Source organism: Capricornis sumatraensis, chromosome 9, assembly GCF_032405125.1.
Source record: "Capricornis sumatraensis isolate serow.1 chromosome 9, serow.2, whole genome shotgun sequence".
Lineage (NCBI taxonomy): Eukaryota > Metazoa > Chordata > Mammalia > Artiodactyla > Bovidae > Capricornis > Capricornis sumatraensis.
In genome coordinates, this window is record NC_091077.1 from 41503153 (window position 1) to 41524055 (window position 20903).

General features: G+C 36.6%; 1 protein-coding gene and 1 pseudogene across 1 annotated transcript; both read left to right on the forward strand.

Moving 5' to 3' along the window:
* Positions 1 to 7956: 7956 nt before the first annotated feature.
* On the forward strand, positions 7957 to 8901 carry LOC138086661 (olfactory receptor 2AJ1-like). The gene has a single exon (XM_068981507.1). The coding sequence runs from the start codon at positions 7957 to 7959 to the stop codon at positions 8899 to 8901; it is 945 nt and encodes a 314-aa protein (XP_068837608.1).
* Positions 8902 to 14373: 5472 nt separating this feature from the next.
* Positions 14374 to 15305, forward strand: LOC138086094 (olfactory receptor 2L8-like; annotated as a pseudogene).
* Positions 15306 to 20903: the final 5598 nt, after the last annotated feature.

Sequence of the window (20903 nt, forward strand, 5' to 3'; positions counted from 1 at the left end):
CATCAACTCAAAGGACATGACTTTGAGCAAACACTGGGAGATGGTGAAGGAGAGGGAAGCCTCGTGTGCTGCAGTCCATGGAGCTGAAAAGAGTCAGACATGACTTAGTGACTGAATAACAGCAAGAGTACATCTCTCTCTCTCTCATATATATATATGTTTATATTTATAAATGCATGTGTGTATTTGCTGTCCAAAAACAAAGCAATTAAATGTAAACTATACAAAATAGTTTAAAATGACATGTTTAAATGAGCTTTTGTCAGTATTGATGATCTCAGTCCTACTTTTCAAATTTTACTCTTTGTGAATAGCATTTTTGTCAGAATTGTTTTCTCTATCTCACATGAATTAAAGAGACATATGATCTAAAGAAGACAATATCAAAGATCATATGGGACAAAACCAGTTTGAGGTTTCAAATTGTAGGTGGCTCCTAGAGATTTAGAAGAAAGGCTTGTTGGTGAATTTGTCTTGGTCCTGAATGTCAGATTCTCTAATGGAATCCAGACATTTAATAGTACTTTAAGCCTTGTTAATTTCCCCTAAACTTAGTCATTCTTGATCAAAGGATAATTTCAGTAAATATTTTATTTAATAAACCCTAAGACACATTAAATGGACTTGTTAAAAGCTCATTGAGATGGAAAAAATGCAAGTTACCACGATAATATAACTATTATATTATCAATAAACAAGTATATTTTATTCATTAATTAGATTGTTAATTCAATTTGCTTTACATTTTGCATTTATTCTCATTTTAATTACTATCAAGCATCATGAAGAAGGTTCAATTTTAGTTATTATCAACAGAAATAATAGTGCACGTAATTAGGAGGTTAGATCTGTTCAGGGGCCTTATGAAGTTAGATCTCCCAGTACACTGGGATATCAGCCTCTCAGATAATTCTTAGGAACTGCACCAAATAAGTAAGGTAGGATTTTTCTGTCTTTTTTTTTTTTTTATTTGCTGGGAGATACATGAAGTGAAGCATTAAATGATTAGTGATAATCGCAAAATAGTGACACCCCAGGTTACTGATTTGTGTGCTTTCTTATGTAGAGGAAGCTGCATGAATTAGATAATTTGAGTATTTTTGATTAATCTGCATAACCTTGGAAATGTTGTTTAATGCCTTTGGGTCCCAGTCAGTTTGTGATGATTAAATAATAATTGTAACATGCTAATAAATTCAAAACGATTGAAATCTTGTCTGAAATTTGAAAATGCTGAACAAGTTTTAGCTGCCAAAATAATTATTTGTAAAGCAAATATATTGACTGAATGTTTTTGCTCCCTTCCTTTATAGAGTCAGTTTATTTGGTGATCCTTTAATTGACTCAAGAGTCTAATAAAAGTAAGCAGAATCACTTAGGGGATGTGAGTTCATCTTTTAAGTCTGCTCCCTGAAATAGGAAGTCTGTGGAATAATCAGGTTTATCTATTGACACCCAAACTCCCAGGAGACTCTCAATGCAGCAGCAAGTGATGTTCATCCAACTGACCTGTCCTGGAGCTTCTACCTAGTGTAAGTGACAGGCCTTACACAGAAACATTAAAAGACAGTGTACTCTCAAGCCTCCAAGAGTAGAAATAAAATATGCAAAGAAAAGAGGGATTGATGGGAAAGGGATCAGAGAAGGTAGTATCCCCCCTTCTTCTTCAAATGTTTATCCTTTACACCAACTCTTCTTGGGAAAACCTGCTCTGTCTCAATGACTCCACCTCCCTCCATACAAAGTATTTCATCATGTTTCCTTTGTTTCCTTCTTTGACTGTCCCATGGAGATATGACTTTCTATGCTGCCTTATCAAAGGTTAGCTGTTTTCCTTCTCAGAAACCACAAACTACAGGACTCAAGGTGGTTCCTGTCCTCCCTGTTTCTCCTTGCTTCTCCCAAATCTGTTCTCGATCTCCCTATAAACCCTCAGCTATTTTGTAGCAAATTTCTGGATTGAGGTATCATTCTATGTCTCTGAGTCACTCTGGAAGAGATGACATTGAAACAGACTGCTGAAGGTGTGAGCAAAGACCAGGCATCATCCAGAAGGGAGCTGATGGTAGCTTTTGAGACACCAGTGAGGCTAATGTGTTAGATGTGAAAAGACTCACCAAGAATTTCCTGTTCTGGGTGCTATGAAACTGGCAAAATTAAATGGGGTAAGATGTGGGCCATGAGAGACTTCGGGGACCAGGATAAGAAGGAATGCATAGATTTTGTTCAGTGTGTAAAGAGTACAAATAAACTTAGACAGTAAAGCTATGGCTCAAACATAGTATCCTGATGGTGCTGTCTATTTCTAAGTAAGAAAGAAAAGCAAGCAAGAAAGATTTAAAGAGGGCAAGGAAGTCTCCACAGAAGAAAGATCTAGAGAGTGAAATGTCACAAAGCCTTTTGAAATGAAATGTTTTGTGGAAGAAAGAATATGGGTGTGGGCAAAAGTACAAAAAACCTATGTTGTAAGCTGTAAGTAATTCAGCTTTCTGGGAAATGGGAACTAAAGACAAGAAATTTTATTTTTTCTTTCTATTTCTTTCTCTCTTTCTTTTTCCTTTCTTAACTCTTTCTTCTCTTCTTCCTTTCTTTCTCTCTGTCACAAAGGTAAACCAACAGGTTGTTTAACTTCTTCAAATGGTGTTCCAGAAAGAATAACTTGATCTAGGGAAAAAATATAGTGATGTGGGGGCGTATAGGTGGAGGTAGAAAATTACTTTAATGTTCATTGAGATATTATAATAATTTCAATTTCTATCTCATAAAGTAAATGCTAAGTATTTTGAATCAAACATACTAGAATTACACTGTGATTATGTCCAAAGTTTATGATCTGGTAGGAATTTTAAAGATAACAATTACCCCAGAGTACCCTTCTGCATTTTCCCTTCCCAAAGCAATTTATTCAATAGTTTGGTCAGTTATTTCACATTAATACCCTCATATTTTCATGATCAATTGTAAATTGCACGATGACCCACAGTTGTGTGCTCTTGATTGACTAGACTTTGTTTCCTGTACAACTCTCCAGGAAGACTGCAGAACCAAGCATCATCACATTCAAATTCTAACTAGCAGGATGAAGAAACAAGAAAGGTACATGTCTCCAGTTCAAACACTCTTCTGATGTCAAAATTTTACTTAATTGGCCACACTTCACTGGACTTAAGGAGAGTTAAAAAGTTTGCAATATTATGTTAGTGGTGCTGAACCTGTACAGGTCTATTTAATTAAGAGAGAAGAGTAGAATTACTGCCTTAGAACCACCATGGCCATATACGATATGCAGCCCATGACGAGGAATAATGTGTGAGAGGATTTACATAAGATAGGAGATGGTGATTAGCACAAGAAAGATGGACAACATAAAGAGAAGTTGGAATAATTTTCTGATTTCTGACTGAGGCACTTATACATGGTGCTACCACTTACTGTTTCAGGGGGCTTACTTGAGAGTCTCAGTGCTGCTGGAGAGGCAGCAAAAAAGGTAGAAGTAAGATCACCCGTGTTAACTCCTTGGGACATAATGCAGTGCTCTGAAAAGTCTGAAGGGCAAGAAGTGCATAATGACACCACCCCTGACTATTATAAAATGAAATAGTGAACAGATCAGAGATTTGATTTCAGAATAAAAAGCGTTGTTTTGCTTTCTCATATATTCCTGTATGTGTGTAAATGTGTGAGGAAGCCAACTCACACATTCTCATTCAATATGTTGATTTGGAATCATATTCCTAGAGAACCTCCTGGATCCATTTTAATAAGTAGTGAGTGCCAATGTACTTCTGACTCATTGCATTGAAATTTGCTTTTATTTCCATGGTCATATTCTCCCATAACCTAGAGATTCTCTCTCTCTCTCTCATCTTAGTGAAGTGAGTGAAGTCGTTCAGTCCTGTCTGACCCTTTGCAACCCCATGCACTGTAGTCTACCAGTCTCCTCCATCCATGGGATTTTCCAGCCAAGAGTACTGGAGTGGGTTGCCATTTCCTTCTCCAGGGGATCTTCCCAACCCAGGGATCAAACCCAGGTCTCCTGCATTGTAGGCAGACACTTTACAGTCTGACACAAGAGGGAAGTCCTCTCAGCTTACTTAGAATATAATTGCTAAATGCATGTTTAAATTATAAACAAATAATATACTGATTATATAAATACTAATATACTGATAGAAATATTTATATACTAATTATACAAATAATAGTAAGAGCAATAATCACTGTTTTTGAGTATTTACTATATGCCAAGTTTTGCTTCTCATGTGTGCATATGCCCATGTGTATGTGTTATTTAATATATTGTTTAATGTGACTCACTTAATCTTAAAATCAACTATATGACAAGGTACAGTTATCGTCCCTATTTAAAAGATATTGATTTCAGATATATTTTAATGTCTGATAGGTGCGTTGCTCTATAATGAGACATAAAAATAAATATTTAAATATATATATCTGAATTGTATTCTCTTTTTTATCTCTTCAAAGCATTAGGAAATGTTTAGCTTATGTTGTTACATTGCTAAGATAATTATTTGAGTCAAAAGCATACAAACCACCAGGTTAGGTAATATCTCTTATACATTTATTGTACCTATATGCCGTATCAGTTCAGTTCAGTTCAGTCACTCAGTCATGTCCGACTCTTTCCGATACCATGAACCGCAGAACACCAGGCATTTCTGTCCATCACCAACTCCGGGAGTCCACCCAAACCCATGTCCAATGAGTCAGTGATGCCATCCAACCATCACATCCTCTGTCATCCCCTTCTCCTCCTGCCCTCAATCTTTCCCAGCATCAGGGTCTTTTCCAATGGGTCAGCTCTTCGCATAAGCTGGCCAAAGTATTGGAGTTTCAGCTTCAACATCAGTCCTTCCAATGAACACCCAGGATTGACCTCCTTCAGGATGATCTCCTTGCAGTCCAAGGGACTCTCAAGAGTCTTCTCCAACACCACAGTTCAAAAGCATCAATTCTTTGGTGCTCAGCTTTCTTTATAGTCCAACTCTCACATCCATACAAGACCACTGGAAAAACCATAGCCTTGACTAGTCGGACCTTTGTTGGCAAAGTAATGTCTCTGCTTTTGAATATGCTATCTAGGTTGGTCATAACTTTCCTTCCAAGGAGTAAAGTATCTTTTAATTTTATGGCTGCAATCACCATCTGCAGTGATTTTGGAGCCCAAAAAAATAAGGTCTGACACTGTTTCCACTGTTTCCCCATTTATTTCCAATGAAGTGATGGGACCAGATGCCATGATCTTAGTTTCCTGAATGTTGAGCTTTAAGCCAACTTTTTCACTCGCCTCTTTCACTTTCATCAAGAGGCTCTTTAGTTCTTCTTCACTTTCTGTCATAAGGATGGAGTCATCTGCATATCTGAGGTTATTGATATTTCTCCTGGCAATCTTGATTCCAGCTTGTGCTTCATCCAGCCCAGCGTTTCTCATGATGTACTCTGCATAGAAGTTAAATAAGCAGGGTGACAATATACAGCCTTGATGTACTCCTTTTCCTGTTTGGAACCAGTCCGTTGTTCCATGTCCAGTTCTAACTGTTGCTTCCTGACCTGCATACACGTTTCTTTAAAGGCAGGTCAGGTGGTCTGGTATTCCCTTCTCTTCCACAGTTTATTGTGATCCACACAGTCAAAGGGTTTTTCACGTCAATAAAGCAGAAATAGATGTTTTTCTGGGACTCTCTTGTTGTTTTGATGATCCAGTGGATATTGGCAATTTGATCTCTGGTTCCTCTGCCTTTTCTAAAACCAACTTCAATCTAGAAGTTCATGGTTTATGTATTGCTGAAGCCTGGCTTGGGGAATTTTGAACATTACTTTACTAGCATGTGAGCTGAGTGCAATTATGTGGTAGTTTGAGCATTCTTTGGCATTGCCTTTCTTTGGGATTGGAGTGAAAACTAATTTTTTCCAGTCCTATGGCCACTGCTGAGTTTTCCAAATTTGCTGACATATTGAGTGCAGTACTTTTACAGCATCATCTTTCAGGATTTGAAATAGCTCAACTTATTCCATATCAGCTTAGTAAAAACGAGTAATGAGTTTGTTTTATTGATGTTTAAGGGAATTCAGTGTCTGATTACTGCCTCTTCCATGAAATTTCATTTGTAATCAGTTGAATTATTAGTAACAATGAGATATTTTGAAATATATGCATATCAAACCAAATCTGATACTCAATATTTTTTGATAGAGCTTATAAATATCATGTCAAATGAGTTATTGATATTATAAGTTTTTAGGAAAGTTTTACAAAATAAAATAGCAGTCATATAGTATAAAATATAAATGCTTTCCACAGAATTAATATTGCAAAGGATTTTCATACCAAACATTTAAAAAAATCTTTTATAGAAATGTATCAAGTTTTTATCTTTATTTTTTGGTCAAAACTTTAAAGACCAATTATAAGAGCGCATAAACAATTATCTTCTTTTTTTTTTTTTTGGTGAGGTAAACTGTATGTTTATTTCATCTCATAAAGCTATACCACAAACAACAGAATAAAAAGGCAACCAATAGAATGAAAGTATTTTCAAACCACAAATCTAATAAAGGGTTAGTAGCCAAGATAAATAAGGAACTTCAACATTTCAATAGTTAAAATTAATAAACTAATTTTGAAAATGGGCACAGGACTTGGATGGACACTTCTACAAAAAAAGCATGTAAATAGCCTACATATAACAGAAGAGATATTTATCACTAATCATCAGAGGGATGCAAACCTAATTTATAGAATAAGAGATCTACTGGGAAAATGAAAAAAAAGTATTATGAGTCTAGTCAAAATGCATTGATACATACTATATTTTGAGAATCTTGATAAATGCAAAATGATTAAAATGATTTGAGTGTAGTACATTCACTGAATGAAGAATACAAATTATTTCTATTTCCTATAAGGAAAGACTGAAACATACTGCTTTTATAATTTAAAATAATACCTAAAAAGTATTCCCCTCCTAAGGGTAGGGGAAATATGACAGAAGTAAGATAATAAATATGTTAGGGAATATATAATGGAGTACATCCTATATCTGAAATAAAAATAATAAACATACTTGTGTAGACAAAACAAACTGTCTAAAAACATAAATATGACTGATGTCTCATTGAAGACCTTTCATATCCGAGAAGTTAGAAACATGTCAAAAATTTCCTTAATAAGAATCTGGGAAGCTACCATGGTCCAATGATTGTACTAACTAACAGGAACTTAGTGTGAATAGACACTGTCTATTCTTCTTAACACTAAAATGAAGTGTTGTTTTGATTCAGGATGACTACATTGAAGTAAACTGTTAATGGAAAAAGCAAAACCAGAAGCACAAAACGATTTTATGTAGTGGGAAATGTTAACAACTTTGGATATCAGTATATTAAATGTGAGTTGCAGTAATATTCACTGATTTTAGAGACTAAATTATAATCAGTCAGTTCATGGGAAACACCACTGCCTTCAAACAGAATCTGTCTACACCAAATTTTACTGAGCTGTAGATCAAACCAGTAGAAACAGCAAGAACCATGCATACATCTGCAAATTCCATTCATATGCTGATCTTTTAAAACTTTTAAAATGTCAGCAAAACAGTGTTAACATTTCAGGGAATTAAATATATAATTAAGTTTATTCTTATATAAATAAAGTATATACAAATTATGTTTATTTCATAATGGATAAAATAATTAACTTGTTCAGCAAATAAATGCCCATTGTGTAAAACATGCCCAATTGAAAAACTTTCTGAGAGTCCATTTGGCTTTACTTGGAAAATACAGCAAAAAAGGAATATGCTTATCTTATTATACAGTTAAATGTAAAGGAGGTTGAGATTTATGCTAATTTTTCTTTCTTTTCACTCTACCTCTGATTTATTTATATTTGTTTGTTTGTTTATTTATTTTAGGTAAAGCAAGAATTTCAAGATGGGATGTGAGAATCACACTTCCAGCAGTGACTTCATTCTTTTGGGACTCTTCTCTTCTTCCCAAACAAGTCTGATTTTCCTCTCCTTTATATTCATTGTTTTTATTATAACTATAACAGAAAATACAATGATGATTATCCTTATCCACAGGGAATCAAGACTCCATACTCCAATGTATTCCCTGCTCAGTCATCTCTCTCTTATGGATATCTTGCATACTAGCAACATTGTTCCCAAAATGATCACTGACTTTCTGTCAGGCAGCAAAACGATTTCATTTGCAACCTGTGGCTTCCAGATATTTCTCTCCCTCACCCTCTTGGGTGGTGAGTGCCTTCTCCTGGCAGCAATGTCCTACGATCGCTATGTAGCCATCTGTCACCCACCGCACTACCCCATTCTTATGAATGACTATGTCAGCGTTCTCATGGCTGCAGGGGCCTGGTTTATTGGGATAATCAACTCCATAGTTCACACAGCTTATGCACTTCACTTTCCCTTTTGTGGCTCAAGAGCCATTGATCATTTTTTCTGTGAAGTCCCCGCCATGTTGGTGTTGTCTTGTGTGGACACAACACTCTATGAACGAGCAGCTTATGCAAGTGGCATCATTTTCCTGTTTATCCCTTCCTCTCTAATCTTTGCTTCTTATGTCCAAATTCTTCTTACTGTCCTCCACATGAAATCAAGAGAGGCCAGGAAAAAGTCATTTTCTACCTGCTTCTTCCACATGATTGTGGTCATAATGTACTATGGGCCTTTTATTTTCACATACATGAGACCTAAAAAGTACCACACTCCAGGTCAGGATAAATTGCTGGCAATATTCTATACCATCCTCACACCATCTTTCAACTCAATTATCTACAGTATCAGGAATAAAGATGTCTTAGATGCAATGAAAAATATGCTCAGAAGTAATTTTCTCCATAAAATGTTATAGGGAAAAAGCTTAAAGTGTATATTGTTGTCTATTTCCACAATAAATATTCAGAGGATATCTGTTATTCAAATCTCTAGAGAGTTTTTATCTCTTCAAGTGTGCAAAAATGGATATTTCTGAAACATTGATAATAGTAAAGTTGTTACAGATATTTGTTTTATAAATGCATGTATCTAAAACTGTATCTGTCTCTCTATGTTGCCAATTAAAATCACCAAACCTCCAATTATAGAACATCAAAGATGACTAAAGGTTAATTTTATTTTTCCACTAAAATCATACAACTTTGTAAAAATTATCTTTTATGATAAAATCGCATTATATAAAGATATATACATATATGATGTATGTGAGAGAGAAATTCATATGATTTCTGTATTTTTATGAAACTATAAAATGATATTTCAAACCTTATAGTAAATTATTAAAAATTTATAAAAAGTCATAAGTGAAAAGGTTGAAGGTGGCAAAATATGGAAACTTGAATTTATGAGATAAATAAGTCCTGGGGAAATAATGAACAGCATGGTGATTACAGTTAAAAATGCTATGTTGTATGTTTGAAAGGCACTAATAGATGGGGAAACCATGGAAACAGTGTCAGACTTTATTTTTGGGGGCTCCAAAATCACTGCAGATGGTGACTGCAGCCATGAAATTAAAAGACTCTTACTCCTTGGAAGATAAGTTATGACCAACCTGGACAGTATATTCAAAAGCAGAGACATTACTTTGCCGACTAAGGTCCATCTAGTCAAGACTATGGTTTTTCCAGTGGTCATGTATGGATGTGAGAGTTGGACTGTGAAGAAAGCTGAGAGCCAAAGAATTGATGCTTTTGAACTGTGGTGTTGGAGAAGACTCTTGAGAGTCCCTTGGACTGCAAGGAGATCCAACCAGTCCATTCTGAAGGAGATCAGCCCTCGGATTTCTTTGGAAGGAATGGTGCTAAAGCTGAAGCTCCAGTACTTTGGCCACCTCATGCGAAGAGCTGACTCATTGGAAAAGACCCTGATGCTGGGAGGAATTGGGGGCAGGAGGAGAAGGGGACGACAGAGGATGAGATGGCTGGATGGCATCACTGACTCGATGGATGTGAGTCTGAATGAACTCCAGGAGATGGTGATGAACAGGGAGGCCTGGCGTGCTGCGATTCATGGGGTCGCAAAGAGTCAGACACGACTAAGCGACTGAACTGAACTGAAGAGAATAGACTTTTAAAGATCTCATCACAAGAAAAAATTGTACAGTTTTCCAAAACACACACCCTATGAAGTCTGAGTAGTGAGTAGAAAATTTGGCTAGACCTATAATTAGTAAGGAGTTTAAATTAGTAATTAAGATTTCCCAACAAAGAAAATCTGTAAACCAGATAACGTCACTGGTTTAATTTTAGCATTCATATATAACAGAATTAATGTCAGTCATTTTCCATATCTTCCCAAAAACCAGAGGAGGAGGTATCACTCATTATCTCATTCTATGAGGTCACAACTACACTGATACCAAATTCAGAAAAAATTCTATAAGAAAAGACATTGAGGGGAGTGGTCCTAAGATGGAAGAGTAATAGGACGGGGAGACCACTTTCTCACCCACAAATTCATCGAAAGAACATTTGACCGCTGAGCAAATTCCACAAAACAACTTCTGAATGCTGGCAGAGGACATCAGGCGCCCAGAAAGGCAGCCCATTGTCTTCCAAAGGAGGTAGAAAAAAATATAAAAGATAAAAAGAGAGACAAAAGAGGTAGGGAAGGAGATCCATCCCCGAGAAGGGAGTCTTAAAAGAGAAGTTTCCAAGCACCAGGAAACACTCTCACTGGCGGATCTATGGGGAATCTTGGAACCTCAGAGGGCAGCATAACCGGAAGGAAAAATAAATAATTAAAACCCACAGATTATACGCCTAATGGCAACTCCCAGCGCTCTTGGCCACACCAGCAAGCAGGGGCTGAACAGGGAGGCGTGGGCTGCTTTGCTTAGGGTAAGGACTGGGCCAGAATGCCCTGAGGGCTATCTGAGGGAACTAACAGAAGATAGCAACCCAGACTGTGGGTTAGCCAGAGAGAGAGAGAGAAAAAAAAAAGAGAGAGGGAGAGAGAGAAGTATCCTGCGAAAAGCCCTAACCTGAGGCACTCCCAGGCCCGCTCACAGAACAAGGGACTGAGCAAATAGCAGGGGAGAGCTAACAGGCTGTGGACTGGCCCATCCCCCGCTGGAGACAAGCAAGCGGGGGGGGGCGGCGGGTGGGGGGAACAGCCAGAGCAGAAAGGGGCAATCCTGGCCCCAGAGAGGCATCCTCTACCAAACTGCAAACAGGCTCTGTTGCTAACCAAGAGTTCTTGAGATTCTGGATGGTTGACATTGTCGGGAGGGTCAAAGCCAGAGGTCAGCTCCCCAGAAGAGAGACAGGGCACACCTGAGAAGGTGCGCCCCTTGTACACCCAGAAAACCGAGCAGCAGGGACTGGGGGGAGGCGATAAGATGTACCACTCACCTGGGGCTGACTGCTCGCCAAGCACCTGGTCACCTGAGCTGCTCGGACCTGGGAAGGGCATAAAACGCAGGCCCAACTCTGTGCCTTTGGGGAGTACTCAAAAACTTGAACCTGAATGGCTTAAACCTGGAAAATGCATGCAACCCAGGGCCTGCCTGAGACAGTTCCTGGGCAGAGCATTTCATTGCACTTTTAGCTTGCTTATAGTAGTATTACCATCGTAACAATATTCAGTTTTCCAACCCATAAACACAAAATGCTTTTCTATTTATTTGTCTTTTCAACTTCTTTCAGCAATGTTTGGTAACCTTTAGTGAATAAGGTGTTTTGCCTCCTTTGTTAGGTTTATTCTCAAGCATTTTGTTCTTTATCATGAAGTTGTAAATGTAACTTTTCTTAAATACTTCTTAGTATTATATATTAGTACAGTATAGAAATGCAGCTTATTTTATATTCTGCTATTTTGCTGCATTTATTAGTTATAACAGATTTTTCATGGACTCTTTACAATTTTTCAAATATAAGATTGTGTCACCTGTGAACTAAGATTACTATATTTCCACTACTATGCAAAATAAAAGTGTCAAAGTATAACTTTTTGCCTGTTGAAGCAAAAGCTTTCTCTTTCACTATTGAATATCATGTCAATTGTGATTTCAATTTTTAATCGTGCCATAAGCTTTGTGTCACTTAAATATTTCATTCAAGTAAAGCTAGAATATGATCTCAATAGCATACAGAACAAAACAGCAGTTACTTAAATCACCCCTTCTTATCCTCAAGGCAAATAATTTATATTATTTTAATCCTTTCCTTTATTGATCCATGTATTTTTCACCAATATACTAATTTTCCAGTGTTTAAATCAAATGCCATCTCTTGACTCTTAGCTGTGGACTCTATGAATGAACATTACACACGACTTGTACAACCACCCCCAATATCTTTTTTTTCCCAATAATTTCAACATAGTTCTATTACATTTTGTGTCTGGGGTGGCAAAGTTGACAGCAATTGGCCATTGTCATCTAGTATATACAGCTAAAATATAAAAATATAAATTATTGCAAAACCTAAGGATATTGTATCTAGCATTTCTATACAAATAGTTCTTTTTGGCATTTTCTCTGTCAAAATTCTTTTCGAACCATGTATTCACAGGCAAAAATGTGAATTTTCCAAAAATATTTTAAAAGACATATAGAATTCTCAAGGAAACACCTTTAATAAAACATTCCTCATTTATTTTTAAGTGATCTGTTTACATAGTTTGAATATGTTGGCTGAAATATATAAATTCTGAAAAGAATAGGTTTTTTATGGTTCAATTAACTCCATCATTATTATATTATGTACCTTCCTAGGAATAGCTGTAAGTATGCATTGCTTTCCTTCTACTAATTCTCTTAGCCTCATATCCTTTCCAAAGCACAATCTTTTTATGTTCTTTTGCTGTTTTTTCTTTTATTCTGATTATATACATATATATGTATATAATTTTGTTTATGAAACTTTCACTAAATATTTTATCAATTATTATTGTTTAATTTGACAGAGACTTTATTACCTGGCATACTTACAATGTCTCTAGAGAATTCTCCTTCTGACCTCCAAGAAAAGATTCCTTATTCTTCTTGCCTTTTAGTCGATTATTATTTCTCTGCCCAAATTTCATCTTTTAGGTGATCCGAAGTATTTCATCTCTTATTGTGCTTTATTCTCACTTGTTCTCTTTTAATTTATAGCATTTGTATTTTCTATCATCAGGATGATTGGGATTTAGCAGAGAGATATTTTAAATAGAAGTGCTTACATTTGCACAATAATCTACAGTTGGAAAGAATTTCTAATACAAGAAAATAAATGTAAAAATTAAATTCATAAGATAAAATACCATCAGTGTTTCTCTAACACAGAAGAATTAGAGATCTGGAAACATATAAAACACATGCTGTTTGTCAGAGCTTGAGCGATTGCTGAAAGCTATAAGGAATGTGATAGATATTCAGGCATAGGGTTTACATTAACCGTGGCATTCAGAAACTCCTCTTTTCAGAGGAGGCAGAAGAAACTCAATATGCTTACACATTGCATGACATGGATTCATTCTAGACTTCCCAACAGATGAACCAACTAATGACTTCCCACATGGCATTAGTGATAAAGAAACCTCTTACCAATATAGGAGATGTTAGAGACATGGGTTTGATCCCTCAGTTGGGAAGATTCCCTAGAGGAGGGCATGGCTACCCATGCCAGTATTCTTGTCTGGAGAATCCCATGGACAGAAAAGCATGGCAGGCTATGGTCCATGGGGTCAAAAGAGTTGGACACAGCTGAAGTGACTTAGTGCTATGCAGGAACCAACTAATGTTTTTGACTTAAGTGAAAAATTTCTTAATTGCCTTACATAGTTACTCAGAATTCTTCAGTGTCTGCATTTATACTGATATCCTATGCATATATCTTTAATGAGTGGTCACTCAGTCATGTCCAACTCTTTGTGACCCTGTGGACTGTAGCCTACCAAGCTTCTCCATGCATGGGATTCTCCAGGCAAGAATACTGGAGTGGGTTACCATTTCCTTCTCCAGGGGATCTTCCCAACCCAGGGATTGAACCCAGGTCTCCTGCATTGGAGGCAGATGCTTTAACTTCTGAGCCACCAGGGAAGCCCTATTTTGATATTAATTTAGCTTGTGTAGGTCAGTAAAACATACTTATCCTAGTGATATAGTAAAAAATAATTTTAAAAGCAATTTTAAATATTTCTTGGAAACAGGTGAAAAATGTTTCATTTTCAAATTTTAATCAGTGACTCAAAAGGAAGATTTCTTTTCTGTAAAATTTGTAACATCAGTCCATCTTTTAAGAACTGTAACATTTAAAATAATGTAACAAAAATAGCTATCATTTATATTTAACTCACTTGCTTTTGTGTCTGCCTTTAGGAAAAATAATATGAATAACCCATGGAAACTTATAATCAAACATCAACTGATTTCATCTTATTGGGGTTGTTTCCCCCTTCAAGATTTGGCATGTTTCTTTTTATTATCATTGTTCTCATTTTCCTAACAACTCTGTTTGGCAACCTCTTTATGATCCTTCTCATCTTTCTGGACACCCATCTCCACACACCAATGTATTTCCTACTTAGCTCTCCTTCATTGACCTAACTACATCTCCACCATTGTCCCTAAAATGGCCTGCAATTTTCTGCTTGGAAATAAGCTATCTCCTTCATTGGATGTGGAATGCAGAGCTTCTTCTTCATGACTTTAGCAGGTACAGAAGCATTGTTGTTGACATCTGTGGCTTAGGATCGTTATGTAGCCATTTGCTTTCCTCTTCACTATTCCATCAGAATCAGCAGAAGAGTGTGTGTGTTGATGATAATAGGATCATGGATGACAGGCTCTATCAACTCCTGAGCCCACACCATATATGTCTTCCAGATCCTTATTGCAAATCTAGGGCCATCAATCATTTCTTCTGTGATGTCCCAGCCATGTTGACTCTGGCCTGCATTGACACCTGGAACTATGAGTACACAGTGTTTGTGAGTGCCATCTTTTTCCTTCTGTTGCCTTTCATTGGTATTGCCGGTTCCTATAGTCATGTTCTCTTTGCTGTTTATCACATGCAGTCAGCTGAAGGGAGGAAGAAAGCTTATTTAACCTGTAGCACTCATCTTACTGTGGTAACTTTTTACTATATGCCCTTTGCTTACACTTATCTACGTCCAAGATTCCTTTGAACTCCAACAGAGGACAAGGGTCTGGCTGTCTTCTATACCATCCTCACCCCAGTGCTCAACCCTATTATCTATAGCCTGAGAAACAAGGAGGTGATGGGAGCCCTGAGAAGATTAACTAAGAGAATCGGTTCTGTGAAAATGTAGCCACATCTTTACGTATAAGTACCTAGGTCATGTGTGTGTGTGTGTGTGTGTGTGTGTATACACATCAGTGAACAGTGATTTAACATACTGTTTTATCACTGTTCTAATCATTAAATTCAAGGACAAAATTAATCTAGAGAAAAAATTTACTCATATCTAGACAATATTATCTTGTAAATATGTATATATATATATGCGTGGAAGTATCTTGTTATACATACACATATATATGTATATGTATATGTATATGTATAATTTCAAGCCTTACCCTTTTACTTCATGGTATATATTTCCTAATCAATTTCAAACACATTTATTTTCCTATGTAAAAAATAATTTTGATTTTTAAATTGTTTTAATTGTAATTTTAAATACATATTTAATCAGGTACTCAAAATACTACACAATTGCACTCATCTCACACATTGTCAAAGTAATGCTCAAAATTCTCCAAGCCAGGCTTCAACAGTACATGAACTGTGAACTTCCAGATGTTTAAGCTGGATTGAGATAAGACAGAGGAACCAGAGATCAAATTGCCAACATCCATTAGATCATTGAAAAAGCAAGAGAGTTTCAGAAAAAATATCTACTTCTTCTTTATTGACTACTCCAAAGCCTTTGACTGTGTGGATAGTAACAACTGTGGAAAATACTTAAAGCAATTGGAATACCAGACAACCTTACTTGCCTCCTGAAAAAATCTGTATGCAGATCAAGAAGCAAAAGTTAGAACCAGACATAGAAAAACAGACTGGTTCCAAATTGTGAAAGGAGTATGTTAAGGCTGTATATTGTATACCCTGTATACCCTGCTTATTTAACTTATATGCAGAGTATATTGTGCAAAATGCCGGGCTGGAAGAAGTACAAGCTGGAATCAAGATTGCCAGGAGAAATATCAATAATCTTAGATATGCAGATGCCACCATCCTTATGGCAGAAAGTGAAGAAGGACTAAGGAGCCTCTTGATGAAAGTGAAAGAAGAGAGTGAAAAAGTTGGCATAAAACTCAACAATCAGAAAACTAAGATCATGGCATCCAGCCCCATTACTTCATGGCAAATAGGTAGCAAAACAATGGAAACAGTGACAGACTTCATTTTTGTTTGACTCCAAAATTACTACAGATGGTGAGTGAAGCCATGAAACTAAAAGACAATCACTCCTTGGAAGAAACTATGAAAAACCTAGACAGTATATTAAAAAGCAGACACATTACTTTCCCAACAAAGATCCGTCTAGTCAAAGCTACAGTTTTCATAGTAGTCATGTGAGAGTTAGACTATAAGGAAAGCTGAAGAATTAATGCTTTTGAACTGTGGTTTTGGAGAAGACTTTTGAGAGACCCTTAGACTACAAGGATATCCAACCAGGCTTTCTGAAAAGAAATCAGTCCTGAATATTCATCAGAAGGGCTGATGCTGAAGCTGAAGCTCCAATAGTGTGGCCACAGGATGTGAAGAACTGACTTATTGGAAAAGAGCCTGATCCTGGGAAAGATTAAAAGCAGAAGAAGAAGGAGATGACAGAGGATTAGATGGTTGAATTTGAGCAAGCTCCGGGAGTTGGTGATGGACAGGGAAGCCTGGCATGCTGCAGTCCATGGTGTCTCAAAGAACCGGACAGGACTGAGTGACTCAACTGACAGATGAGCAACCCAAGGAAGTTTATTAAAAGCCGGTTATGAAAAGAGCATTCTTTAACAGGCTACACCCTTATCTGCTATTGTGTAAGACACACTCAAATACTTCTGTTCAGGTACCAGTTTCTTTGACCCTGCGGTGTACTTTTTTTAATAGCATCAATGTAGTATTAAAACAAGCAAAGATCCTTTTGAGTGTGAGAACCTAGGCAAGCGCACATGCAACATTTTTAGCTACTTTTGCCCTAAATGTATAACGTCCTAGGAAGAGGAGTTTGAGTGAATAGAAAGGGAATGGCATTAGGCAAACAAGGAAAATGATGGTAGTGTCTCTCTCTTTTGGTGTGTGTGTGTCAGTTATCATTGAAAACAGTCTAAGGAAAAATAGAGTTGAGTGGAGATGTCTATTACAGTCTCCTTGTCAATTTCAGGTTATGAATAATAGAAGAAATAAGGAGATATGAATCTATTGCTGACCCTGACACATCATGGACTAGGGGGAAAAACTATATATTTCTGGACTTAGTTAGCTAAGAAGCAAGATGGGAACCTTGTATCCTAAAGAATCAGTAAATAGTGTAGGCAAGAAAAGCTATCTTTCTCTACTATTCTAGGTTCTTGACTAAGATGTCCCCTGTAACACAGGTCTGTTTAACACAAAAATAAGAAAAAAAATAAATGTCATGAATACCTCCTATATACATGGGGGTGAGCCAGGAAAACTGAATAACTCCATTTTTTTTACTCCAAACTACAATTCAGACATTGACAGTTTTTTTACTTATAATAGTTTTAGTAGACCCCATGGTGTTCTGCATTCTCTCAAGTGTTTGAAATGTATTTTTACAGCTGCTCACTGCAAGTAAATGATATCCCTAAGAATGGAATGTCAAAAAAGGAACAAAGAAAACCGGCTAAAAATCATGAGCCTAAAGTTGTGACCTGAGAATACCATAGAGATTTAGCAGAAACAAACAAGCAAACAAAACTCCCAAACAACACACATGTGCTTAGTCACTCAGTCATGTCCAACTCTTTGTGACCCCAAGGACTGTAACCTGCCAGACTCCTCTGCCCATGAGGATTCTCCAGGCAAGAATACTGGAGTGGATTGCCATGAACTCCTCCAGGGAATCTTTCCAACCCGGAGACAGAACCCAGGTCTCCCACATTGCATACAGATTCTTTACCATCTGAGCCACCAGGGAAACACATACATACACACACACATACAAGATAAATCAAGCTGCATGATCTATAGAGCAGCAGCTAAAAATGTCACTAATGTATTAAATTTTGATTACCTTTCTAAGTTAGGCTAAGAGTCTCATGAAAGTGGGGGGGGGGGGGCGGGGAAGAGGCAACAGACTCCAAATATATTCAGTTGGTTAAACCCATGTCAACTAATCTAGTTGCAGTTTGAATCTCTCCAAGGAACGTAATCTTAACCAGTCAGTCTGGAGGTATCTGGTAAGAATTAATAAAATCATCTGCCTAATAGAGCATCACTTACCAAAAGAATGTTGACCTTGATGGAAATAGTCCACTCTGCCTGAAAAACTTCTTTACCTAGCTTTCTTCTGCTATAAAAGGTTTCAATTTTGTATGACATCCTGAAGCTCCTTTATATATTATTGGTGGGATTCTGACCAATTCATGAAATGATGAATAAAGTAAATTAGGAGTTTCAAATTACTCATTTGAATTTTGATTTTTCACACTCTAATCTGGCATTTGCAATCTGATTCTTTCAACCAGAATCCTCCACTGAGAGCAACAGAGAAAGAGCTACCCTTACTGATCTGAAAAATCAGTATATTTTGGGAAATTCAGTGGTCCAAAAAATACTTCAGAGACATGGTAGAATCAGTCTTAATGTCTATATAGCATGAGCGATAGCCAAAGTGAGACTAAACATAAGTTTTGTGAAGGCAATACCAGGACAGAAATAAGATGAATGATATTTTCTGCCAACCTAGGACTACAAGATTCAGTGATCTTAAGTCAATGTGTATGACTTTGAGGAAGTATTGAAGAAACATAAGATTGAGAATTAGGTCCAGGAAGAAACTGAGCATTTGGTTGGTGGTTCAAAACTCACCAGAGGCAAACATATTAGAAAACTGAGAGTGTAACAATAAGTAAACCTCTATTCTATATGAAAGGTTTATGATGGTAGGTTATGCACTATTTGAGAAGCAGGACACATACACTGCAGAGAACCAATTAAATAGTTTCCAGTGTACAAGTTAAGTGGGTCATAGATGGTAGCAGATAAGATGAAATATTTGTGAGGATACCATAAGATACCAGAAATAATACTGGATACAGAATCTATAGCCAGAGCAAGAAACCATACCTGCCTGTGAAAGAGAAGAGTACAAATTACTCAGAGATTATGTGGTTTCCTCAAGAGGTAATGGCTTAGGACTCACTGGCACTTTGGGCTGTCTTTTGTTGTGGATAAGTGAATAGAATTTCATGAATAGAAAGAAGATTACATATGTAAGTGTAAAATACTGTGCCAGACCATTTTGCAGGCTTTTTCACCAACAATTCAGATCCTGTTTACAGAAATGAGAATTACTATTGGTCTGATTACTACTACTCTCTGATTGGTCACAGAGGCCTATTTCAACCATTGTTTCCAGTGTGGTATTATGAACTGTTCCCTTCCTCAACCAAGATTTCCAGAATTCCAGAATAAAATCCAATTCTTTGCTTCATCCCACAGGAAAAATCCTAACTAATATGACAATATTAAAGCACCTCTTACAATTGTGTGTTTGCAAGGAGTGGTGGCTGATTTAATTTTGCTTGTTTTTTATTGACATATAATTGATTTACAATATTGCGCTCATTTCAAATATACAACAAAGTAATTCTGTATGAGTATGCTTATGTATATATATTATATATATATATATATATATATATACACATATACTTGGCTATATATATATATATATATATATATATATATATATATACATACATATATATATATATATATATACACACATGGCAATTCAGTGGTGGTGACCAAAACCATCCCCAAGAAAAAGAAATGCAAGACAAAGTGGTTATCTGAAGAGGTCTTACAAATAGTTGAGAAAAGAAGACAAGTGAAAGGCAAAGAAGAAAGGAGAAGATATACTCAACCAAATGAAGAGATCTAGAAAATAGCTAGGCGAGATAAGAAAGCCTTAAGTGAACAATGCAAAGAAATAGAGGAAAATAGTAGAAAAAGAAAGACTAATGATCTCTTCAAGAAAATTGGAGAGAACAAGGGAATATTTCAGGCAAATATGAGCAGAAAAGGACAGAAACAGCAAGGACCTAACAGAAGCAGAAGAGATTAAGAAGAGGTAGCAAAGAAGAACTCTACAAGAAAGGTCTTAAAAATAGGATTTTAAATAACTCAGCTATAATTCCATCACCAAAGACCCAGATAACCATGATGGTGTGGTCACTCTTCAAGAGCCAGACATCCTGCAATGTGAAGTCAAGTGGGCCTTAGGAAGCATCACTATGAACAAAGCAAGTGAAGGTGATGGAATTCCAAATTCTAAAAGTTGATGCTGTTAAAGTGCTGCACTCAATATGCCAGCAAATTTAGAAAATTCAGCAGTGGCCATCAGACTGGAAAAGGTCAGTTTTCATTCCAAAAGAGGACACTAATAGATGGAGAAATATACCATGTTCATGGGTTGGAACAATCAATATAGTGAAAATGAGTATACTATCCAAAGCAATTTACAAATTCAATGCAATCCCTATCAAGCTACCAGCCATATTTTTCACAGAACTAGAACAAATAATTTCAAGATTTGTATGGAAATACAAAAAACCTCGAATAGCCAAAGCAATCTTGAGAAAGAAGAATGGAACTGGAGGAATCAACTTGCCTGACTTCAGGCTCTACTACAAAGCCACAGTCATCAAAACAATAT

Bases quoted from the DNA above. Each gene is read 5' to 3' on its own strand.
- LOC138086661 (XM_068981507.1), top strand. From the start codon at position 7,957: ATGGGATGTGAGAATCACACTTCCAGCAGTGACTTCATTCTTTTGGGA.